We start from the raw sequence: 24,635 nt of genomic DNA, 5'->3' as shown, positions 1-24,635 counted from the left end.
GGTGCCCGGTGGCGGTGGCAGGAGCCGGGAGCCTGGCCTGGCCAGCGCGCATTTGGTCAGCAGGCTGGCGTGGGCTGCTGGCCTGACCCTGGCAGGCGCTGCTCTCTGCTCCCTGGGGTCTGCCCTAAAGGTCACTGTCCCTGCTCCCCGCGGCTGACTTTTTGCTGGAACCCCAGGAAGAGGACAGCGGGAGAGGGCCCCCCGGCCACAGCCTGGGGTGTCCTGGGAGCTTGTGGGTCTGCAGCCAGAGTGGCCCTGACCCCAGCACCCCTGTCTCTCCCTGTCTCTCGTGAAGCCCACCGGGGGGAGAAGAGCACTGAGCTTCACTGAACTGGGAGGCCGCCCGCCGGAAGTTTGACTTCTCCATCCCTCTCCCCCTGACTGCTTCGCTGGGTGCCCCAGGGCTGCGGGGAGGGGGCTGGAGGTCCCCTGAGCCTGTTGAGTTTCCTGTCTTGTAAGATGATGGAGGCGGGGGGGGGGGCGTTGACGGGGGGGCCCACCCTCACAGGCCCTTCCGCTCCCCAAAGACCACCGGTGTTTAGAGATCCTTCGGCTCAGCTGATGTCTGTCTTGCGGTGGGAAATGGGGGTCCAGGGTCCAGGAGGAAGGAGCAGCAGTGTGTGTGTGTGTGTGTGTGTGTGTGTGTGTGTGTGTGTGTGTGTGTGTGTGTGTGTGTGTGTTGTGTGTGTTTGGGGAGGGGGGTGCAGCTCTGATTTCTATCTCAGGCTCAAGACCCCCTCCCATGCTCAGGCCACCCCAGGCCCCAGTCCCGGTGACACATGGGGGACCTGGGGGGTCTTTCACTTACTAGCATCACAGTGGTGGAGGCGCCCCTGGGTGAGGTGGCCTGTGCATGGTCACCTCTCTCCCTCTGTGTGTCTCTCTGTCTCTGTCTCTGTCTCTGTCTGTCTCTGTCTCTGTCTCTCTGTGTCTCTCTGTCTCTGTCTCTGTCTCTGTCTCTGTCTCTGTCTCTGTCTCTCTCTCTCTCTCTCTCTCTCTCTCTCTCTCTCTCTCTCTCTCTCGTCTGCAGAGGCAGAGTTTGGAGGTGACGTGAGGTCCCTTTAGGGACGGGTGGGTAGGCGGCTCCCTTGGGACACATCTTTTCTCTGCTCTGGGTTTGCACCGGGAAGTCAGAGGATGGGCAGGTGTGTCTGCTGCGTCTGCGCCCGCCAGCCCCTGCGTGTCTGGGGGTGCCGGGGGGGGGCGGGGGCACCTCCCGCTGGGAGCCTGTTGCTTGGGTGGGCCGTCCCCTGCCTTCTGCTCAACATGTCTCTCCAGCACGGCGTCAATTCAATCCAGAGGCGGGTGGTGGCTTTTCTCAGCCCATCTTCAGAGCCCCCCGAGGAAGCCCCTTACCACTGGGCAAACTCTACAGGCTGGGCTGGATACAGGGCAGTGGACAGGACCCTTGGCCTGGCTGGGCGCCAGGATGGTCGCAGACACCCTCTCTCGGGACCCTCTGCTGGTGTTTGAACCCGGCTGCCCAGGTTCTCCACCAGCCTCTCCGTTGTCCTCAACCCTCCCTCCTGTCACACTGAGCTGGCTCCTTCCTGGGCTCCCTCGCTCCCCTCTCCTCTCTCCTGCAAGGAGCGGGCACTCTCTGCAGACCCCAGACGGGGAGACCTGGAAGGGGCGCCTTGGTTGTTAGAGGTGTGGTTCTCAGAGCCTCATGGACGCCCTCTGCGGTGTCTGAAATCATGGTGCTGGCCCGTCGGAGGTGTTGCTGGGGAGTCTGGTGGCCAGGGGCGGGGAGGACCGCAGGGTCAGCTTTGGCTCCGCCAGTTTACAGAGACGGCCCCTCTCTGTGCCTCGCCTGTGCTACCAAGCATGCAGACCCGCGTTCCTCAACTTTTTAAAATTTTTTCTGTTTTGGTTTGCTTTTTTTTTTCTTTTTGAGCCACACCCAGCTGTGCTCAGGGCTTGCTCCTGGCTCACTGCCCAGGGCTCACTCCTAGTGGGCTTGGGGACGGGACCCTAGGGGGCTGGCATTCGAGCCTGGTCAGCTGCGTGCAAGGCAAATGCCCTCTACCTGCTGTGCCGCCGCTCTGGCCCCCTCCTCAGCCTTGGGATACCTCGGGCGGGCGTCTGTCCTGTGGACCTGACCGTAGCCCGCAGTTAAACCGAGACTGTAGAGCTGGTGGCTGTCAGCTTTTCTGCACCTGTGATGGTTGGAGACCACGGGTGTAAGTCTCACAATATTGGCTGGAGTGAGTGTGTCTCTTCCCGCCCCCGCCCCTGCCCCCGGACTGAAGCTTGGGGTCCACTGTGGATGCCTGATCGTCCACATCTTTTTTCTTTCCTTTTTGCATTTTGGGTCACACCCGGTGATGCACAGGGGTTACTCCTGGCTCTGCACTCAGGAATTACTCCTGGATGTGCATGGAGGACCCTATGGGATGCTGGGAATTGAACCTGGGTCAGCTGCGTGCAAGGCAAACGCCCTCCCCGCTGTGCTGTCGAGCCAACCCTCGATCTTCCGTATCTTTGGGCTGTCGTGGGAGAAGAGTGTTCTGGGGGCTGGCAAGCCCCCTCTCCAGCATCCTGGATGAGCTGAGGTCATGCAAAAAATGCGTGTGTGCCCGGGAATGCAATCTGTGTGGGCCAGCCTGTGCCCCTGTGCGGGGCTCACGGCTGCTCGAGAGACCAGTTAGCGGTGCCCGTCTGGGAGCTGGTGCTGGGGGCGGGGAGAGAGAGAGAGAGAGAGAGGCCTTTCCTCAGGGGGCTCACACAGCTGAGCACAGGTGTGCGCTCTCGGGCACACCTCACAGGGGCAGTGATGGCCAGCTGAGCTGACTCCGAGGGCTCAGGGCTAGGCAGGGAGAAGGTTCCGGGGGGCTTTCCCAGAGGTGGTCTGGGGAGCAGGGAGGGGCAGAGATTCTCAGGGATGCTGAGAGCTGCAGGCCCTGGGGGAGGAGACGGCATAGCCCAGAGACAGAGAAGGGCTGGAGAGATGGTGCAGCAGGGAGGGCGCTTGCCCTGCATGCAGCCGACCTGGGTTTGATCCCTGGCATCCCTTATGGCCCCCAGAGCCCTGCCAGGAGTAATTCCTGATGCAGAGCCAGGAGGAACCCCTGAGCATCGCCAGGTGTGGCTCCCTGAAACAAACAAACAAAAAAGCATAAAGAGAAGAGCTGGGTGTGCCCTGGGGGGCCTCGGGGCAGGTGGGCAGTGGAGCCGAGGGGTCTCTGGAGGGCCGGGCTTGTTTGGGGTCACACTTCACACTGTGGGTGGAGCCTGTAGGTAGACACAGAGCGGGGAGACATGGGGTGGGGGACGCAGCAGATCCGCAGGCTGCATTCACGCCTACCTGGTGACAGGCTCTGGCCCCACTAGGTGGCCAACGGGGCCACTAGAGGGCCCTGACCGAGTGGTCAGTGTGGCCAGCGCATCGCCTCCTGGCTCCTCTTCAGAATCATCCCTATCATCGCTCTGGTACCTGGACCCCAAAGAGTGACCCTACCCCAAAGGCAGCCCCTGCACGCCGCCCCCCCCCAGCACGTCTTCCTCCCCGCTGGCTGAGAGCACTGGTAAGGGAGCCTGGACCACACTCTCTCCTGCCCCTCCCCCCTCCTCCCAGGTCTCCTCCCACACACGTGACCTTGGACGACCCACTCCTGAGCCCATTTGGGGTGCCCGGGACTGGGGATGGGGGAGGCGTAGGTCCTGGTGGGCTTCCTGGAGTGGCTTCCTATTGGCCCCGCCTCGATTTCCCTGCTCGGGGCTGGCTGGTCATCGCCGTTGTTGTGGGTAATGTCTCATAATGAATTGTTTTTTTTTTCCTGCTGGACGTGCCCCCAGAGGACTTCTTAGCAGGAAGGGCCCTTCCTAAAAACCGGCATAAATCATCCACCCTTGCAGACAGGCCTCCGGGTCATCTCCTAGGGGGAGCTCTCTCTCTCTCTCTCTCTCTCTATGTCCCCCCCTTATTTCTCGTGGTTCGGACACTCTGTCCACATGGGGAGGACACAGTGGCCCCCCGCACTCCCCCACAGCTTGACCTGAGTGAGAGAAGAGCGGGGTCCTTAACCCCAGACCTCGAAGTGCCGACCCCACCCCTGGGATCAGACTTACTCTAGACACCCTCGGCCGGAGTGTACCCCCTCCCCCCGCACAAACAGTTAATGTGCTGGTCCCGACCCCACCCCAGAGGCTATGAAGGAAAGTCTCGAGTGGAGTGAGGGGAGAACCCCAGAAAAGATCTGGGTAGGGGCTGGAGCAACAGTACAGCGGGGAGGGCATTTGCCTTGCACGCAGCCGATCTGAGTTCAATCCCCGGCATCCCATAGGGTCCCCTGAGCACTGCCAGGAGTAATTCCTGAGTGCAGAGCCAGGAGGAACCCCTGAGCATCTCGCCGGGTGTGATCCAAAAAGAAAAAAAAAAAAACCAGAAGAGACAGGAGGCCTGGGTAACAATGCCTGGCCATGATCTTCACCAGCTCAGAGAGCCCCCACCCGCAGCCCCCCTGGTGCCTCTGGGAGGTGGGTGGGGGACTCAGCTCCTTCCCTGGCCGCGCGCTGGCCTGCTAGCACCCGCGCTCTGCCCAGTTTCCTGGAGGGCCTAGGGGGGTTGGTTCGTGTTCGAGTCAGCTGGGGATTTTCCTTGGAGCTTTCCAGAAGTATGACGAGCACATCTGGACACGGCCCTTGGTGCGCCCATTGGGCGTGGGGGTGCGGGGGGGGGCGGCCTGGAGCAGCTGCTGGGAAGGGCCGGGAGCCATTGTCAGACAAGGCGAGGGGGGCCTCGGGGGGCCGTGGCTTTCCTACAGACCAGGGAGAGGACGGGCCCCCGAGACAGGATTGGGGTGTGGGCACCGTGACCCCCTGTTCCCCGAAGTCCCCTCCCGTCATCCCCATGCTGGTCCCAGAGCCCAGCCGCCACAGTTCCTGCAGCCCCCTCCCCTCCCTTCCCTTCTCCCCTCCCTTTCCTCCCTCCCCTTGCCCATCCTTCCCTCTCCTCCCTTCTCTTCTCCCTCACTCCCTCTCTTACCCTCCCCTTCCTTTGCCATTCCCTCCCCTCCCCTCCCTTTCCCTTTCCTCCCTTCTCCTCACCATCCTTTCTCCCTTCTCTGCCCTCCAACCCGTCTGTCCCTTCTCCCCGCCCACACACACCCCTTCTCTTCCCTCCTTCCCCTTCCCTTCCTTCTCCTCCCCTCCCTGAACCTTCCCTCTGCACTCCTTCCCTCCCTGCTCCTCCTGGGAGCACTACTCCCTCTCTGAGACCGTTTTGACTCCAGCCGGTCATATCCGAGGGTCTCCTGGGAAGCCTGTGGGGACCCCCCCCCCCGACAGGCCTGGTCTTCTCAGCTTCAAAGCCCTTGAGTCACTGCCCTCACCCCTCCGGGAGGCCTCTCCTGCCCCACCTTCTCTCCTGGCTCGGCCCACTTCTCTGTTGACCTTCCCGCCCTAGCCGGGGTCGGAGCCCACGTTGCCTTCTGGCCGGCGGTCTGGCAGATAGGTCTGCGGGTGGGGAGAAGGGCGAGCGAGGCCGTGTTCACGGGCAGCGCCACCAGACACGCATCCCACGGCTCGGGGCTTTCTGCAAATCCTCCCGTTGGCCGGGCATGGCTGGGCGGAGCCAGGCTGGCCTCAGTTTTTCCCCTTGATACAAAAAAAAAAAAATCCCAGAAGCCCGGAAGGTGCAGGGCAGCTGGAGCAGCTGGCCAGCCAGGCCTCGGGCCCCGCCTTTGGGGACAGCGCAGACATTGCCACCGGGGTCAGGCCAGCTTGACTCCACGACACAAGTTACACCCCTGCGGTTATTGTTCTGCCACTGTTCTGATGTTCCTGCTGCAAACAGTGGCTGGTCCGGAAGGGCCCGGGGTGCAGGTAACGGGAATCCTTCCCGTGCCAACGGCCACCCTGGGCCTCCAGGGACCCCTCCGGGGCTCGCTCGCCAGAAGCTCTTCTTTCACGCTCCGGGTTAAGAGGAAAAGGCACACGGGGACACCGGGTGTGGCTGCCTTGGCTCCGCCCCCCTCAGCCCCTACCACCCCATGTCCAGTCTAGAACCCGGGGCCTCTGACCTTGGAGCCAGGCCGATGTGTCCATCTACTGCTTCTCACGGCTCTTGACTCTAGAGGGGACAGGAACACTGGACACTCCAGCCTTTGCCTCAGACCAGCTTGGAGTGGGGAGAGGGCTGGTGAGGGGAGGGTGTTCAAGAATAGAGGGGACCTCTGGCTTGGGAAGGGAGGGACACCCCAGCATCTCACTCATGGTTTGGGCTGCAGAGAGTGGGGCCCGGAAGGGCCTGTGCCCCCGACACACACACACACACACACACACACACACACACACACACACACACGCATACACACACCCCAGCCTGGGGACAGGGGGAGCATCCTTCACATTCCCGCTGCTCTGAGGGGGCCTGTCTCCAGGGGAACCTCTGCTCCAAGGGGAGGAGAGACTCCCGTCGTCCGCCCGTACCCTGTTCTCCTCCGGAAACAGCCCCTGGGCGTGTCTTTCTAGCAGAGGGAGAAGCCCTGTTCTTTGGAGGGATGGGGCGGGGGTGGGGGGATGGGGGGGTGGCTGTGGGAACAAGGACGGGCCAGTTGGGGGAGCAGCCGTGCGTGCGTGTGAGCTGGACCCGGCATAGGGGCTGGGCGGGAGGCTCAGACGGGGCTGGAGCTTGTTCTTCCAGGGGGCATCTCGGCCATCCCCAGTGGGTCGTGCAGCCCCACTGAGATCTCAGGGGCCCAGAGAGACCCGAGCGGGGCAGTGGGCCCTGGGTGCGTGTGTGGAAGTGGCCTTTGTGCTGGCTCTCGGTGATGCCGTTGGGTCTGCTTGGGCAGTGTGTGTGTGTGTGTGTGTGTGTGTGTGTGTGTGTGTGTGTGTGTGTGTGTGTGTGTGTGTGTGGACCTGTTTTGTGGTTGTCTCATTACTTGTTTTTATTTTTGGGCCACGGGCTTCTGTGTGTGTGTGTGTGTGTGTGTTTATTTTTAGGGGTTGCCCCTTCTGGCCTGAGGGCTGACCCAGCGCCTGGCAGGCCCTGTATTTTCTGAAATGTTTGTGGCTTTAAATTTAAGTCTTTTGGGGCTGGAGCGATAGTGCAGTGGGTAGCGTGTTTGCCTTGCATGTGACCGACTTGGGTTCAATCCCCGGCATCCCATATGGTCCCCTGAGCACCGCCAGGAGTAATTCCTGAGTGCAGAGCTAGGAGTAACCCCTGAGCATTTGTCGGGTGTGACCCAAAAGCAAAAAAAAAAAAAATTAAGTCTTTTTCAGGGGGTATTGTTGTCTCATGCATCTACTTCTTGTGTGACAGGGGCAGGGGGATGAGAGATGATAGTAAATAATAGAATAATAAAAAAATTTGTGTGCTCTCTGAAGCTCAGATTGAGTTCTGATTTTTAATTAGTTTGGTGTATTACTATTACCATTATTATTGTTAATGTGTGTGTGTGTGTGTTTCTGGGGGCCATACCTGTTTGTGCTCAGGGCTTGCTCCTGACTCAGGGGTTATTCCTGGTGGGCTTAGTGACCATAGGGGGTGCTGGGGATCGATGTAGGTCAGCCACATGCAAGGCAAGCACCCTACCCATTGCCCTATCCCTCCAGTCTGCATTAGTTTAATTTTGTTCTTTTCGTTGCTGTTGTTATTGGCTTTTGAGTCACACCACCTGATACTCGGGGTTTACGCCTGGCTCTGTGCTCGGGAATCACTCTTTTTTTTTTTTTTCTATTTCATGCTTTTTAAAAAATTTTACTTTTATTTTTTTATTAATTAGTGAGTCACCATGAGGGTACAGTAACAGATTTACACATTTTCATGCTTGTGTTTCCTTCATACAATGTTCAAGTTGGGAATCACTCTTGGTAGGACGGGGGAACCCTAACCGGTGTCCCTGGCTCAGCTGCTTCCAAGGCAGAGGCTGTCCCCGCTGTACTATCTCTCTGGCCCTAATTCTATTATCTCTTACTTAAACTTTTTCAAAAGAAGCTCTCATGTAAAACCCTAGCTTTGTCAGGTGCTACAGCTGCAAATAGGGGCTAGCACAACGGGGAGAGTGTTTGCCTTGTACGCAGACGACCTGGGCTAGATCCCCGGCATCCCATATGGTCCCCCAAGCACCACCAGGAGTGATTCCTGAGCACAGAGCCAGGAGTGACCCCGGAGCATTGCTGGGTGTGGCCCCAAAACAACAACAACAAAAGTCTGCAAATGAATGACTTCTTCCCAATCCTTAGCTTCTCCATCTCTGTTTCCTTTTATATATTAATTTTTGCAATGCTGGGGAGCAAACCTAGGTCCCATGTCTCCTTGACATGCCGCTGCTGTTGAGCCATATCCCCAGTCCCTTTGATTCAACATCTTTTATTATTATTATTATCATTATTATTATTATTATTACAATTATTTTGGCTTGTGGGTCACACCCAGCAGAACTCAGGGGCTACTCCCAGCTCTGTGCTCGGGATCACTCCCAGGCATGAGTCGGGTACACTCAGCCTTCAGACTCACCTCACCAGGCTGTCTCCCCACCTTTCAAAGGGGCAGGGGCACAGTGCTCCCAGACCCAGGATGAGAGCCGTGCAGGGAAGGCGTTGGCCACGTGCCTCTACACTGTTTTTATTGGGTCTTGCATATTTGTGTCCACACCCAAGCTTTCTGAGCAGGCTCCCAGCTAGCAGCTGGGCGGGTGTGCACCTCTGGGTGTCGGCCGGCTGCTCTGGGGGTGGGGGCAGGGGGGTGTCTCTCTGCCTGGTTTTTCACTGTGCCAGTGAGCGTCCAGGCTGCCGGTGTTTGTGCTGTGTGAGTGAGGGGGCTTTCTCCTCCTGACCACTGGGGGCTCCGCCTGGGGTGGCCGTGCATGTGTCTGCTGCGGTGTCCGCGGTGTCCACTGTACAGGGTGTGAAATCACGGAGTTCCCTGGGCGGGGTAAGCGCCTGGTCCCTGAGTCAACCCTTTGGCTCTGCGCCACCCGGCGCTCACTTTTTCCTTCCAGAGAAAGTCTGGCTCATGGATCCCAGAGCAATCCGCAGATGAAAATGACCCAGGGGACACCAATCCCTGATTACTCTCATCAGATTTTTTTTTTTTGGTACTGTTTTCAAAAAAGATTTAAAATGAGTGTTTCCAATGAGCCACAGCTGCGTATGGGCACCACATTTGACGGAGAATTAGAAGTCCCTGTAAATATATCTGCAAAGGGACGGCCTATTCTCAGCAGCATTTCAAACAACGCTGACCCTTCAGTGGTGTTTCTGATGCTTCAAACATATGTGTATGGAACTTGTAGATTTTTAATTCCTTTTTTTAAAAATCAAATTGTAAAGGCAATGTACACATCTTCCCCCCTCCTTTTTTTTTTTTTAATTGAATCATTGTGAGATAGACCCTTACAAAGCTGTTCTTGATTCGGTTTCAGTCATACAGTGTTCCAACACCCCTCCCTCCACCAGGGTATGTTTCCCAGTGTCCCCAATTCCCCCCACCCCACCTGCAGCCGCCTCTATGGCAGGCACTTCCCTCTCTCTCTCTCTCTCTCTCTCTCTCTCTCTCTCTCTCTCTCTCTTTCTCTCTCTTTCTCTCCTTTTCTCTTTCTTTCTCTCTTTCTCTCCTTCTCTCTCTTTCTCTCTCTCTCCTTTTCTCTCTTTCTTTCTCTCCCTCTCTTTCTCTCTTTCTTTCTCTCTCTCCTCTCTCTTTCTCTCTCTTTCTCTCTTTTTCTTTCTCTTTCTCTCTCTCTTTCTCGTTCTCTCTCTCTCCTTCTCTCTCTTTCTTTTTTCTTTCTCTTTCTCTTTCTCTCTTTCTCTCTTCTCTCTTTCTTTCTCTCCCTCTCTTTCTCTCTCTCTCTCTCTCTCTCTCTCTCTTTCCCCCCCCCCGCACCCCCTTTCGGCCATTGTGGTTACTGTGCACTCTTCTACTCTTCGATGAGCAAGATAATCTTCACCTCTGCAAACACATCTGATGATAAAACCCGTCACCCCCGTGACAGTCCCTGCTCTGTTGCTCTTGATCCAGGTTGTCCCACTCTGAAGCCCCTTGTTAGGACACGCATGCCCCCCCCCCCCACGTTCATAAGGAAAGCATGTCTCCTTGGGTGTCCCCTTGGTCATGGGACCCCGTCCTGACCCAGTGCTTCGAAGTCCTTGGGAAGCAAGAGGAATGGAAGCAGGCCGGGCCCGGCCCCCAGGACAGCCTCAGTCGCTCCCTGGAGCTTGGGAGGGAAGGGCTCTGCCCCAGGCCCAAGGTCCTCCCGCTTCCTGCGCCCTTCTGTCTTGGGACGGTGGGCTGGGGAGTCGGGTGGTCCAGGCAAGGCAGCTCTTAGCGCCCTTTCCCGAGAGAGCTGTCCCTGCCTCCCCCTGAGCCTTGCTCTCTCTCTCTCCTCCCCGCCCCCCTGCAGAGGTGGTGGGACACACCCAGGGGCCGCTGGACGGGAGCCTGTACGCCAAGGTGAAGAAGAAGGACTCGCTGCCCGGCAGCACCGGGGCTGGCGGTGCCCCGCGGCCCGCCCTGTCGGCCACCCCCAACCACGTGGAGCACACCCTCTCGGTGAGCAGCGACTCGGGCAACTCCACCGCGTCCACCAAGACCGACAAGACCGATGAGCCGGGGCCCACGCCCACGGGAGCGCCCGTGTCCCTGAGCCCCGAGGAGAAGCGCGAGCTGGACCGGCTGCTCAGCGGCTTCGGCCTGGAGCGGGAGAAGCAGGGCGCCATGTACCAGGCGCGGCAGCAGCAGCATCAGCATCAGCACCTCCGCGCACGGCCCGCGGGGGCCGCCCCCGCCGCCGCCGCCAACAACGCCGCCGCCCCGCCCACCGGCCGCCACGTGGTCCCGGCCCAGGTCCACGTCAACGGGGGCGCCTTGGCCACCCCCGAGCGGGAGACGGACATCCTTGACGACGAGCTGCCCCACCAGGACGGGCAGAGCGCGGGCAGCCTGGGCACGCTGTCCTCCCTGGACGGCGTGGCCACCCTCAGCGAGGGCGGCTACCTGGAGGCTGCCCTGTCCCCGCTCACCAATGGCCTGGACAAGCACTACCCGGCGGCGGAGGCCATGGTCAACGGCGGGGGCTACCCCTACGAGCCGGCCGGCCGGGTGCTGCCCGCTCACCTGGCCCCCGTGCGGCCCTCCTACTCCGCGCAGGAGGGCTTAGCCGGGGGCTACCAGTGGGAGGGGGGCCACCGCCCCGCCTGGCCACAGCCAGGGGCCACCCCCCACTATGGCCAGGACCCCAGCAGCGGGATGTTCCGCTCTCAGTCCTTCCCGGAAACCGAGCCTCAGCTGCCCCCGGCCCCCACGCGTGGGGGGGAGCAGCCGGGAGGCCGTGCAAAGGGGCCTGAATTCCTGGCAGCAGCAGCAACAGCAGCAGCAGCAGCAGCCGCGCCCGCCCCCTCGCCAGCAGGACCACCGAGCCCACCTGGAAGGGGTCGCGTCCAGCAGGCCCAGCCCCCAGCCCTCGGCAGAGACGCCCCCGGTCTCGGGCCTCCCCGAGTTCCCCAGGGCAGCCTCGCGGCAGGAGATCGAACAGTCCATCGAGACCCTCAACATGCTGATGCTGGATCTGGAGCCCACCGCCTCGGCTGCCGCACCCCTGCACAAGTCCCAGAGCCTGCCGGGGGCCTGGCCGGGGGCCCTCTCCGGCTCCTCCCACCCGCTGACCCAGTCCCGGTCCGGCTACATCCCCACCAGCCGGTCCCCGGGGAGCTCAGAGCCGGCCGCTCGGGCCTTTCTGGAGTCCACCCCGCTGCTGGGCCAGCCTTACTCCCCCTATGATTACCAGCCGGCTGCCGCGGGGCCCGGCCAGAGCTTCCGGCCCAAGGGGCCAGCGTCTCCGGCGGCGGCGGCAGCCTACTTCCCCGCTGCCCAGGGCCCCCCAGGGCCGCAGCAGCCCCCCACCTCTCTCCCTGGCCTCGGCGCTCAGCCTCAGCTCCCACCCAAGGAGATGCCCGCAGACCCCTCGCGGACGCCAGAGGAGGAGCCGCTGAACCTGGAGGGGCTGGTGGCGCACCGGGTGGCAGGTAAGACCCCGGGGCACCCGCTCCTCTGGGAGTCACAGGCTCGCCCACTGCTGCCCCCATTAGGCGTTACACAGGCACGGAGATCCATCAGGCCAGTGTCATTTCAGTCCCGAGCCTCCCGCCTAAGAGAAGGAGTCAGTGCCCAGACGGGCCACTCTGGCAGAGAGCAGTGTGGGCGAACACATCCGTCCCCCGCCAGGGCTCCAAAAGTTCTGGGGAAGCAAGACTCAGGCAATCTGGAAGGGCTTCCTTGAGGTGGTGGCGTGGCGGCTGCAGCAAAGATTGGTTTTCCGTACAGCAGAGAGAAGGCCTGACCGTGGGGCGCCCGCTTGGAGACTTGGTTCTGGGCGGAGTGTGGGGGCAGGAGAGGACTGTAGGGGGGCAGCTCTTGACCAGGATCTCTCCTTGAGCCCCGCCCAGAGCTAGCAACAAGGTGTGTGTGTGTGTAGGGGGGGTGTCGGGGGGCATGGTGGCTCCCGGGCACTGTTGGTTTGTGTGATGGGCCGAGTGCTCCTCAGTTCAGCCTGGTGGGGCTTCCAGATTCTGTCTCTGCTCGCGGGACACTGACCCCCTCGGTCTCAGCCAGCTGCCCCGTGAGTCCTGGGGGAAGCAGAAGTGGGGGACGAATGTCCACTTCACTTTAGAAGTGGGCCTGTCTTTCTGAGGAGAGGAGGGGGGAGGGAGAGGGAGAGAGAGAGAGGGAGAGGGAGGGAGAGAGGGAGAGTGATAGAGGAAGGGAGGGAAGGAGGGAGGGAGAGAGGGAGAGATGGGGGAGAGAGAGGGAGAGAGAGTGAGGGGGGAGGGAGGCAGGGAAGGAAGGAGGGAGAGATGGAGGAAAGGAAGGAAGGAAGGAAGGAAGTGAGGAAGGAAGGAAGGAAGGAAGTGAGGAAGGAAGGAAAGAAGGGAGTGAGGAAGGAAGGAAAGAAGGGAGTGAGGAAGGAAGGAAGGAAGGAAGGAAGGAAGGAAGGAAGGAAGGAAGGAAGGAAGGAAGGAAGGAGGGGAAGGAGGGGGAAGGAAGGGGAAGGAAGGAAGGAAGGTAGTGAGGAAGGAAGGAAGGAAGGAAGGAAGGAAGGAAGGAAGGAAGGAAGGAAAGAAGGGAATCAGGAACGAAGGAAGGAAGGAGGGAAGGAAGGAAGGAAGGAAGGAAGGAAGGAAGGAAGGAAGGAAGGAAGGAAGGAAAGAAGGGAATCAGGAACAAAGGAAGGAAGGAAGGAAGGAAGGAAGGAAGGAAGGAAGGAAGGGAGGGAGGGAGGGAGGAAGGGAGTGAGGAAGGAAGGAAGGAAAGAAGGAAGGAAGGGGGAAGGAAGGAGGGAAGGAAGGAGGGAGGGAGAGAGAGGGAGAGATAGAGGAAGGAGGGAGGAAGGGAGGGAGAAAGGAAGAGGGGAGAGAGAGCGAGTGAGCAGAAATACTTGCTGGGGGGCTGAAGGCAAGAACTGAGGGAGTCGGGGCCTTAGGACATGACGCTTCCTGCCACCCCCGCCAGGCTTCTGCCTTGAGGTCAGCAGAACTGAGTGGGACCCCCTCTGGGCAGGTTCTGCGGTGGGGCTGAACCCTAGGACTGGCCCTAGGGGGCAGCGGGAACCTCTGCCAGGCCCCCCGGCTCAGTCTCATGCTGCCCTTCCCCTAGATTTAGGGGAAGCAGAGTCACCAAGGCAGCTGCAGGCGGGGAAGGGCCCCCCGCCCCGGGCGTGTGGGCCTGGGTGCCTGGAAACGGGCCCGTCACGGAAACTTTTGCACCACAGGCCTGACGGGTGGCGTTTCATTTCCCTGCGGGATCAGGCCGCTCGGAGCAGCTTTCGCTCGAGAGTCAGAAATCCAACATGAGCCACTGTGCCCGGCCCCAGAATCCAGGCTGCCACTCTCCTTTCAGAGATGGGGACTCTGGGCCTCTTTGTCAGTGGGTTTTTCTTTTTTTCCCCTTCCCAGATTTGGGAAAGAGACAGGCAAAATGGGCCCCTCTTTTTTTAAAAAATTTTTTTTTATTGACTCACCGTGAGATAGTTACAAGCTTTCATGTTTGGGTTACAGTCTCACAATGATCAAACACCCATCCCTCCACCCGTGCACATTCCCCACCACCAATATCCCGGGTATACCCCCCCTTTCCCACCCTCCCCCTGCCTCCATGGCAGACAATATTCCCCATACTCTCTCTCCTTTTGGGCATTATTGCTTGCAGCACAGACACTGAGAGGTCATCATGTTTGGTCCATTATCTACTTTTGGCATGCATCTCCCATCCCGACTGGTTCCTCCAGCCATCATTTTCTTAGTGATCCCTTCTCTATTCCAGCTGCCTTCTCCCCTCCGCTCGTGAAGCAGGCTTCCAGCTATGGGGCAATCCCCCTGGCTATGGGCCCCTCTCTGGGTGGTAGGAGTTGGGATGGCAGCCTGAAGAATAGGGACACTTTTTGCTGAGTGATCGAGCTGAGTGAGGTCCATGGGAATGGGGGCAGGATGAATTTCGTCTCCTGCATAGAACACTGCCCTCCCTCCTACCCCATCCCCCCCGACCCCCAACCAGCCCCATGTCCAGGCCTCTGAGTTTGCTCAAGAGAGGCTACCAGCATGACCCGGGAGAAAAGGAAGTTCATCTTAGAGTGGGTGACCTCTTGGACTTGCTAAGAGCAATGTCCTCTTGCTGCCCCAAAGTCTTGGGGTGGGGGGCGGGGGGTGGATAGTGTTGACACAGTGTCTCTCCCTCTAAGCCCAGCTAGCCCTCCCCCACCCACCACGAGAAGCTGGGTCGGGAGAAGGGATGAGGTTCAGAGAGGAAGAGTCGTATGGTTTCCTGTCACAGTTCTTACACCAGCAAGTCTCGAGTGCACTCTCCCCAGGAGCCCTGCAGGCGGGTTCCTGACTGCAGTGCTCATGAGACAGAGCCGCGGGTGAGCAGAGACATCCGACTTTGGACAGAGAGGATAGACTTCCATTCCTCCCCCTCTCTGTGCATTCCGCATCCACGTGTAAGATGCTGAATGAGGGGGCTGGAGCGACAGCATAGTGGGGAGGGCGTTTGCCTTGCATGTGGCTGACCCGGGTTCGATCCCTAGCATCCCATAGGGTCCCCCAAGCACCGCCAGGAGTAATTCCTGAGTGCAAAGCAGCAGTTAACTCCTGTGCATTGCCGGAGGTGAACCAGAAAGCAAGCACTGTAGCACTGTCGTCCCGTTGTTCATCGACTTGCTCGAGCGGGCACCAGTAACATCTCCATTGTGAGACTTGTTGTTACTGTTTTTGGCATATCGAATATGCCACGGGGAGCTTGTCAGGCTCTATCGTGCGGGGCAGGATACTCTCGGTAGCTTGCCAGGTTCTTCGAGAGACCTGGAGGAATCGAACCCCGGTAGGCCGTGTGCAAGGAAAAGGTCCTACCCACTGTGCTATGGCTCCAGTCCAACCATAAAAGCAAAAATAAGTAAATAAATAAATAAGAGATGCTGAACGAACTGAAGTGTCAGTATGGTTCACCAGGAAGGCGCAGATGGGAAGGAGCATCCCTTCTTCACCACAAACTGGCCTGATTTCTCCTCAGGTGTCCTCCCTACCTCTGTCCTCTCCCCGTGGTTCATTCCACTTTGATACAACCATTCCTTATGTCTCAGCACTGTTTTCGGTGCAGAGATCTCTGGGTAGTCTTCTTAGCATGACGAAGGGGAGGGACCAGAAATCTGCACCGTGCATCTCCTTTACCCGGTGAAACGTGAGACGTAATCCCATTGCACCAGGGATGAGGCAGAGACGCCTGTTATCACCGTGATCCTGGAGGGTTGTATTAGATGTCGGAGCTGATGCAGTAGGGCAAGAAAAGAAATAAGAGTTGGAGTGGGCTGGGCCCAGTCAAGTTATCTTCTGATCCTCTTTCTGGGTCTAGGCTGGTCTCACATGTCTCCTGTGGTAGAGATTTCAGGGCATGTTGGAACTAGAGGTGAATCTTATCCTACAGGGGAACTTAGTAAGGGGGAGATGAACTGGCGCTTTCCCTTGAAGCCCTTTGTGAAGGGATACAGGGAAATGGTTCTGTAAGGAGCGAAGAGAGAGGAGAAGTCACTGGTAGCTAGAGATCAGCCAGGAACTGAGCCTCGGAGGTTGGGTGGGGTTTCGAAAGAGCTCCGGCTCTTTGGCAAGAGAGGGTTCATAGTGAAGGGTGAAAAGCAGAGGAAAGTCTGAAGAGCAAAGTTAATGAAGAGCGTGATGAACTGCGAGTGGGAGTCCAGAGAGGGCGCCTGCAGTCTACTTTTGGTTGGTGTCAGAAGTACCATGGTCAGGAGCCCGAGTCTCACCTGGGGGCAAGGTGTCTGATAGGAGAGCCTGGCTCCGTCAGAGATGGAGGTTAGGAAGACAGAGCCAGTGGATCTGGGAGGGCACAGTGCAAAACGGGAACAGCTTTGAATCAGGAGATGTGGACGTTTGCTGGATAACCTAGGTGAGGGGCGTCTGGATGAAGCTGAGGACCATAGCAGAAAAAGCAAAAAGAGGTGGATGCTGTGGCAGTAAGAACTAAGACATCTTTAAACTGAATTTAGTGGGTAAGCCAGGGAGAGGAGGATATCAAAGATAATTTGGATGAGGCAGAGGGAGGGCTGGAGCGGTAGTATAGCAGGCAGGCTATTTGCCTTGCACGTGATCAACCCAGGTTCAATCCCCAGCGTCCCACTAGGTCCTCCAAGCACTAGCCAGGAGTAATTCCTGAGTGCAGAGCCAGGAGGAACCCCTGAGCATCGCTGGTTGTGACCCAGAGGGATTCTTGCCTTGGATGTGACCAGCTCTGGTTTGATCGCCAACATGGGCCTGCCTGTTGTCCTTGAACCCTGCCCAAAGTGATTACTGAGCACAGAGCCAAGAGTACGCCCTGAGCACTGTCAGATGTGACCTCCAAACAAATAAGCAACCAAAACAATGACAATCTAGGAACAGAAATAGCAGAATGGTTCCACGCACGGGTCAGTAGTTAGGAGCAAGAGCAGCGTTGGTGTAAGACAGAGGCGCCTGGGAGGTGGGTGACCATCTAAAGTTGGAGCTTGAAAGAAGAGACAGAGCAGTGGGGTCTGGACACTTCACAAGGGTTATGGTGGAGGCTCTGGGCCTGATCAAGATCTCCATGTCAGAGGGTACGGGGAGCAAAGAGCTCAGGATAAAATGACCACGGAGTGAAGAAGGCCTTGCAGGGGACCGGGGAGGGGTATTCAGGGCAGGGGTGGGCACAGGGCATCCCCCTAGGAATCAAGGCAGGAAAGGGTTTCTTGGAGAGGGGGGTCGGGGAGGAAAGGCCCTGGGGAAGAGGACAGAGAAGGATTAAGTGGTTCTGTGGCTTGTCATGGTATGGTGGCAACAGACTCAACTAAGGGACCCATGACGCCATGCTTAGAACATGGTTATTTTTCACAGTTGGGGACTTCTATTTATTTTAATGCATCCCAAGTAGTTATTTAATTTTTGGGTTTTTTTGGGGGAAGGGAGAGGAGGGGGCCATATCCAGTAGTCCTCAGGGTGGAGCGCCTGGCTCTGCACTCAGAGATCACTCCTGGCAGGGCTCTGGGAACCACCTGGGGTGCTGGGGAACCAACCCTGAGTCTGCTGCATGCAAGGCAAGCACCTTCCTGGCTGTACTGTCGCTCCAGCTCCAACAGTTGAAAGAGAATCTTTAAAATGTTGTAAATATAAGGGGCTAGAGCGATAGCACAGCAGGTAGGGTGTTTGCCATGCACGCAGCCGACCCGGGTTCAATTCCTCCGCCCCTCTCGGAACGCTTGGCAAGCTACCGAGAGTATCCCGCCTGCATGGCAGAGCCTGGCAAGATCCCCATGGTGTGTTCTGGATATGCCAAAAACAGTAACAACAGGCTCACAATGGAGACGTTACTGGTACCCGCTGGAGCAAATATATGAGCAACAGGATGACAGTGACCGTGACAGTGATAAGGGGCTTGAGAATGGTTTTAGAGAAGAGCGAAGAGAGCTTGAGTGTGGAGGGAAGTGAAGGGAGGAGACAGAGTCAGATCTCTGGGAAGGAAAGATGAGACGGGCTTCTGAGCCCTGCTGGCTTATTCAGGTTCAACCCAGAGGTGAGACCTCATCATGATGTAAGAATAAAGGAGTCTGCTGACCTGGGGGGACCCTGGCTTCCAGCTTTGGGGGCTTACACTGTGGAGCATGTCAGGTGGGAAAGGAAAGTCGTGAAGATTGCATGAGAGGTGGGGGAGCATGTGCCTTAGGATGACTTCCCTGCCTGGGAGGGACTCTGGTAGAAGGTGTTGCATGTGCAAAGGCCCTGAGGTGGCAGGGCAGAGAGTGGCAGGTAGAGGGTAGAAAGCATGCCTGGGAACACGGTGAATTATGGCCCGTCCACTTTGGAGGCGAGTCTAAGCACATTGGCATTCTACTCTGCAGATGTGCCCTAATCCTTAGGGAGGATTTGGCAGAAGAGGGAAAGTGTATGACTTGTTCTAGGAGGATCCATGTGGCAGGGAGGCAGGGAGAGAGACTGGACGGGGGGCTGTTGATGAGGAGGATACAGGAGCTCAGGCTATAGGTGTATTGGCTGGGGCTGCCACGAAGGCTCCCCGACAGACTGGAGCTGGGACAGTTCAGAGAAAAGTCCCCAGACATGAAACTCTTTGTCTCTGGTGCCCATCCAGACACGGGGATAGAGTGTCAGCAGGGTGATGTGGGCCGTGTGGGCCTGGAATGCTCATGGGACACTCAGACGGTTGGATCTACAAGTCAGGAATTTGGGAAGGGGTGTGTGAGCTGGGGGTGGGGGGAGTGTGGCAAAGTGGGCGGAGTCCACCTGTGGCTGCCATGGAGACAGGGAGGTGCTGGTGCTGATGAGAGTACTGGGATCAGGCCCCACGTGTGCAGGGGTGGAGCTGGGAGGTGGGGCTGGCTCAGAAATGGGGATGATGGGGCTGGAGCAATAGCACCGCAGGGAGGGCATTTGCCTTGCATGCGGTTGACCCAGGTTCAATTCCCAGCATCCCATAGGGTCCCCTGAGCACCTCCAGGGGTAATTCCTGAGTGCAGAGCCAGGAGTAACCCCTGGGCATTGCCGGGTGTGACCCAAAAAGAAAAAAAAAATGAGGATGACGGGCCCAGTTGGCCGCCTAGAGGAAAGCCCACAGGGTCAGGCCCCCGGAAGCCAGCAAAGGGTGAGTACAGTGGCGTGAAGTCGGGGGGCGATTAAAGTCAGGTTGTTTGGGGCGGGGGGCAGGCACACTCTTTCTGTTTCTGTCGTTGTTTTCCTGGTTTAGGGACCACACCGAGATGCTCAGGGGTCGCTCCTGGCTCTGCACTCGGGAATTACTCCTGGCGGTGCTCGGGGGACCCCCTACCCTCTGTCGTGGCTCTCCAGCCACATGGGCAGGCTCTCGTTAAGGGGTCTTGTTTGTTTGCTACTGGGGATCGAACCCAAAGCCTCCAGGCTTGGGAGCTAGGTTCTCTGTCCGAGGTTTCTCAGCGTGGGCAGGAGGGAGTGAAAAAAGAGGCACAGGGGCCCCGGGGAAGGGCATCTCAGCGGAAAGCTCTGAGGCCACCATGGTGGCGGTGGCAGCGGTGGTGGGTGGAAGGTGTGTGTTGGGGGGGTGCAGCCACGTCTAGGACCGAGGTGAGAGGCGGGTGGGCTGAGCGAGGGGTGAGCCTGGGTCCTGCCTGCTGCTGCAGGTGGCGGAGCGGGGGTCGGGGAGGGGGGCTGGGGGCCCCTCTTGGCCGACTCCGCCCAGCCTGCTCTGGTGCGGGCCCCCTCGGGGACTGCAGCAGCCCAGCTAATCTCCGTTTTTCTCTTTGTTTCTGTTTTGTCTGTCTTGGATGCCTGCCCCTTGCGTTCGCTGTGTGTGTCCCCTTCCACGCGCTGTGTGGGTTTGGCGCCTTCTCCTCCCGCCCGCTCCCCTGCCTGCTCCCCTGGGCCGGGTGGGGTGGGCAGCCTACAATGCCAAGCTGCAGGAAATGAGGCAGCGGGTCAGCTTCCGGCGCCCGCCTCTCCACCGAGCTTCCTCCCTCTCGGGTTGGTCCCTCTCTGGTACCCCAACACCCGCACCGTAGAGCCCCCCGTTTCAGCTCCCAGTTCCTCTTCCCCTCCCCCGACTTGGCCCTCCCTCTCTCCTTCCTTCCCTCCCTCCAGCTTCACTTGGCCTCTTTTCTCCTTCCCCTTCCTTCCTTGGCATCCCACCTCATCCCAACTCAGATTTTCCCACCCTGATTCCTTTCCTCCCCGTCCCCCTCCCTCCTGGCCCCCTCCTCCCGCCCTCCCTCCTGGCCTCCCTCCTTTTCTGCACTGGCAGGTGCTCCCACTTATGCGTGGACTCAGGCCTCTTGTGCGTTCGCTTTGGCCCCCCTGGGTCTGCCTGGCTAAGGTCTGTCGGCTCAGACCCCCGGGAGTGCCCAGCTAGGGCACAGCTGGGGCCAAAACGGGGTCCCTCCTGCCCCCGCCCCTCTGTCTGCTCTGGAGAACAGCACCCCCCCTTGGGGGGAGCAGAGCACCCCTCCAGCCTCATCCCAGCAGCCCTGGCTCTTTGTCTGCCCCACCTCCGAGGCCCCAGAAGAATCTCCACCGGTTCAGAGCTCAGGTTCCCCCAGTCTGAGAATGGGGAGCCCTGGTCCCCCCCCCCAGGGGTCGGCCTGACGGCTCCCAGAGTGCAATGTGCGGGGAGCTGGCCATGTCCCCACATCCGTGGGCTTGTGACCCAGAGCCCCAGTTCCTTGCCTCTACCCCCCGGGAAGGAGGAAACTTGACCCAGCCTTGACGAGCAGCCCCTACCTTGGGGTGCAGCTTCCATGGCTGACACCCTCCGCCATATCCAGGAGGCTCCCAGTCCTTGGTAATGGGGAGACAGAGCCCCCGAAGAAGGCCCTCCCCCTGGATCCTCCTTCCCGCCTTCTCTCGCCCCTGGAGGGAGGCAGTGTCGGGGGGCGGGTCTGGGGGCGGGCCGTCCTGAGGGGAGCTGGCATGGCTTGCCTTAGATCTGCTAGTATAGTGCCGTGTGGCTTCCTGGTGCCCTGGCCCAGCAGGTGGCCCCCCGGACCCCCTGGCTTCCGGAGCCCCGGCACGCACTCGGACACCTGGAGCTGACCGTCGGCTCTTTCGGAGATCGGAAGGCTGGAGAGAAGACGGGCTCTGCGGGGTGGAAGCGGCCAGTCTGCGGGCTGAGGAGGGGGCCTGTGGCATCTGTCCTCGGGTGGGGGACTCAGGGCTGGGGCACGGCAGTGTGGGGGGGGTATAGCCATGCAGAGTTATACGGTGGGCTTGAGTGAGCGCAAATGTGTACCGTGTGATTGCATATACATGTGTGTGCATATGTTTACATGTGTGTTCATATGTACATGTGTAGGATGCACATGGGTGTACATTCATGCATACATGCGTACACTGTGGTGGACACACGCATATACCTGTAACTGGCATGCAGGTGTGCGTGTGTGTGCATTACCATACATGTGAATGTGTGCTGTATACACAGGTGCGTGTACCCATATATGTGTGTGCCTGTTTATGTGTTTGCGTGTGCATGTTTGTGTGCGAGTGTGTGTGAGTGAACCAGCTGTTCTTCAAGCACAGTTCTGTCCTAGAAGATGAGCACTCCCCAGAAATGCTCCCTCTCCAGTGCTCTGACCCTGGACCATGGGCACTGCTGTCCTCAGGGTGGTGCAGTGCGACGGTGCGTGAGCTGCAGCCCCGAGCCCACCACATGTCACCCCGCAGAGCTTTGGGGCCTCCCCGTCTGCCCCTTTCCTCCTCTCTCCTCACACAGTCCCTGGCCAGGGCCAGGGGGTGGGGGCTGGCTGTTGGGGTCCTGGGGGCCACTCTAGCCTCCTGCCCAGTGTAGGCTTCGTGCTCGCACGTGTGTGCGTGCGTGTGCCCATGTGCGTGTGTGTGGAGGGAGCAGCACACACAGATCCAGAAGCTGGAGGAGTGACTGAGAGCCCGAGACGGGGGTGGCGGGGGGGTGGTGGGGTGGGGAGGGCGAGGAGGCAGGCCGTGGGGGGACCCGGCCTGTTTTGTGCACGGGTCCGTCCCTGGGTCGTGCTGGCGGGGTGTTCGCACCCTGGGAGCGGCTCGGCCTGGCCGGGGAACAATGGGGCTCTTTTCTCTCCTCGGCCATGCCGAGCCCCCCTGCCATAGAGAGATGCTGGGGGTGGGGCGGAGGGGGACGAGGCCCGTCCCGGCACTCGGGGCAGCTCCGGGCCTGCCAAGGGGGACAACAGTGAGACTCTGTGTCTCAAGAATGTGAGAGGCCCTGGCAGACCCCTGGAGCGGAGGGGTCCCCGCGGGGGAGGGAGTGAAACGCGGGGGTGGGGGGTCCCTGCCCGCCCTGCAGCACTCTTGCTCTTCCCGGCCACCATGTGCCCCCCACCCCAGCCCGTCAGACTGGAGCGTGTTCCCACGCCCGGCCCTCGACCCTCGGGGTGAGGGAGAGGCCATGGGGTTGCTCTGAGGGGTTCCCACCACCCCGTTCTGGGGCCCCCCACCCTCCCCGTATGGGAAGCCCGTTAGCCGTCCGGCTTTGGCTTTGTGTGTGGGGGGGGGTGGTGGTGCGGTCCCCACCTTTAGGCACTTGGAGGTGCATCTGGGCAGATGGGGACAACATTGGCTGCCCGTCTGGGCAGTTCAGGGCTTGGGGGCGAAACGCCCACGTTTTGGGGGTAACCATGGGAGTCCCTCCCCCCACCCCCCTGTCCCCATAGGGAAAGTGTCCACCCCTTACAGAGACACAGGGATCGGCCAGGAAGAGGCAGCCAGGGTGGGGGAGCCGGATCTCAGACCAGCCCTTAATGCATTTCTTTTAACCTTGGAGCTGGACTTAGTTCCAAACCCCAAGAGCGTTTCCTGAATGGGCTGCCTTGGTCACAATTATTATTAGAAAATCAATGTCTATGTCTTTGTCTAATGTCTCTGCCAGGAATGAAGCCAGCAGCAGCTCCGGGCCCAGCTGCCCGGGAAGCTTGGGGGCCAGGAGCTTGGTGGCAGCAGTTGGGAGAGTGGGGCAGAGGACTGGGGACCCCCCAGGCATTGGGGCAGGGGAGGGGAGGCTGGGAGCCCAGCATTGCTACCCTTGAGAGTCACGCCCTTAAGCCCATCCAGGCTGGCGCTTAGCACGGCAGCCCCTGGTCCTCACCTTGGCCCCCTTTCTGATCCCCCGAGCTAAGTAAGGGGTGTGTGCATGTACGGGTGGGGGGCTGCAGGCTGATTGGAGAAGACCCTGCCCTTCCCCTCCTGGAGTCGTAGACAGGCAGCCTCTGAAGAAGTCGAGTGGTGCTTCAAGACTCCACCAGTCTTTGGAAAAATGTTTCTTCAGCCCTGGTGCTCATGGGATCCCGAGTTATGGGAGAGCAGATAAGCTCCGTGTGCAAGAGCAGATGTGCATGCACACATGTGACTGTGCGTGTGTGTGTGTGTGTGTGTGTGTGCGTGTGTGTGTGCACATAGGTGTGTGGCCGGGCCCTGACTCGGCAGCCAGTAGCCTGCCCTTCGTGGCCAGTCAGCAGGCTTTCTGCTCCCCGTAGCACCCTCTGTGACTGTGCCAGGTGGGAGGGTGGGCTCCCAGGGGCATGTAGACCCCCTGCTGGGGCCAGACGATGAGTCATTCTCAGGAAAGAACCGCAGGCTGCCCGGGGCACAAGCCGAGGGCCAAGTAGAGTGCTCCTGACCGTGTGCACATGTGTGAGTGGATGTGTGAGTGTGTGTGTGTGTGTGTGTGTGTGTGTTAGTGGGCCGTGTCCTCAAGTGTGCTGGCGGGAGACTGGCGTGGTCAGGGGCCTGGGGCCCAGGTGTCTGGCCTTGGAGAGCAGGGGTGGAGGCCGGTGGAGGCGGAATCTGGCCTGGGGTTCGGTCTGGACCTCTGGAAGCCGGGACTGTGAGTTTTCTAGGATCCCGGAGCCAGCTCCATGAGGACATGGCTTCCGGGCCTCGGCCCAGCTGTGGGAAGACAGGGCGGGGAGGGGTGTGTGTGTGGGGGGTGAGGCTCGCAGCGCCGGGGGGCCGTGGGATGGAAGGGAGCTGCCCCAAAGCAGATGTGGCGCCTGAATGACTTCAGGCCCTCTGCTGGCTGTTCCGCCCGGAGCCCGGACCAGCTTGGAGAGCCGAAAATAGGGGGTGTCGGGGGCGGGGGTGGGGGTGGGTGCGCTCAGACCAGGGACCCGGGTGAGCCAAGTCAGGGAGAGAGTTCAGAGGGCCGCTGGGTGGAGGTTGGGGGGAGCCCAGAGAAGGCCAGCCGTGTTCCGGGGTCTGGGGGCTCGGAGAGAGGACGGGGCCATTCCTTTGTTCCTCCTCGGGACTAACCGTGCAGGGATGGGGCCCGGAGCGCCTTCCAGGCCTCCTCCCCGCCCTGCTGGTGTTGCTTGTTGGTTGATGCAGTCGCCTTGGAGACTGCCTCCCCTCCGGGGCCTGCCTGGAAGCCCTGGCCCTCTGCCTCCGGGCCTTGGAAGGCGTTGACATCTGTTTCTTGTATCAGCCCTTTGTTGCTCAGGGCCCGGCAGAACCAACCCTGGAACCATGCGGGGAGACCAGGGGGTGGGGTGGGGAGGGCATGGTGGGGATGCCAGGCCCCCCCTCCAGCTGGGCCCCGGGCTCAGCGGCAGTGCTGCCTTTCTGGGGGTGGGAGAGTGTGTGTGTTGGAGGGGGGGGGTTGGGAATTAGAGTCCCCAAGAGCCCCTCGTGCTCCTCACTCTCCATGC

The 24,635-nt window shown here is 59.6% G+C and overlaps 1 protein-coding gene across 1 annotated transcript in view; it reads left to right on the top strand.

Moving 5' to 3' along the window:
• Positions 1 to 24,635, top strand: part of TNS1 (tensin 1) — a 241,668-nt gene that overhangs the window by 180,302 nt on the left and 36,731 nt on the right. Inside the window, 2 exon segments of the mRNA XM_055123162.1 lie at positions 10,350 to 11,254; positions 11,256 to 11,970. Of these exon segments, the coding sequence (XP_054979137.1) occupies positions 10,350 to 11,254; positions 11,256 to 11,970 (1,620 nt within the window).

Source organism: Sorex araneus, chromosome X, assembly GCF_027595985.1.
Source record: "Sorex araneus isolate mSorAra2 chromosome X, mSorAra2.pri, whole genome shotgun sequence".
NCBI lineage: Eukaryota > Metazoa > Chordata > Mammalia > Eulipotyphla > Soricidae > Sorex > Sorex araneus.
This window is presented reverse-complemented; position numbering and strand designations above follow the sequence as displayed.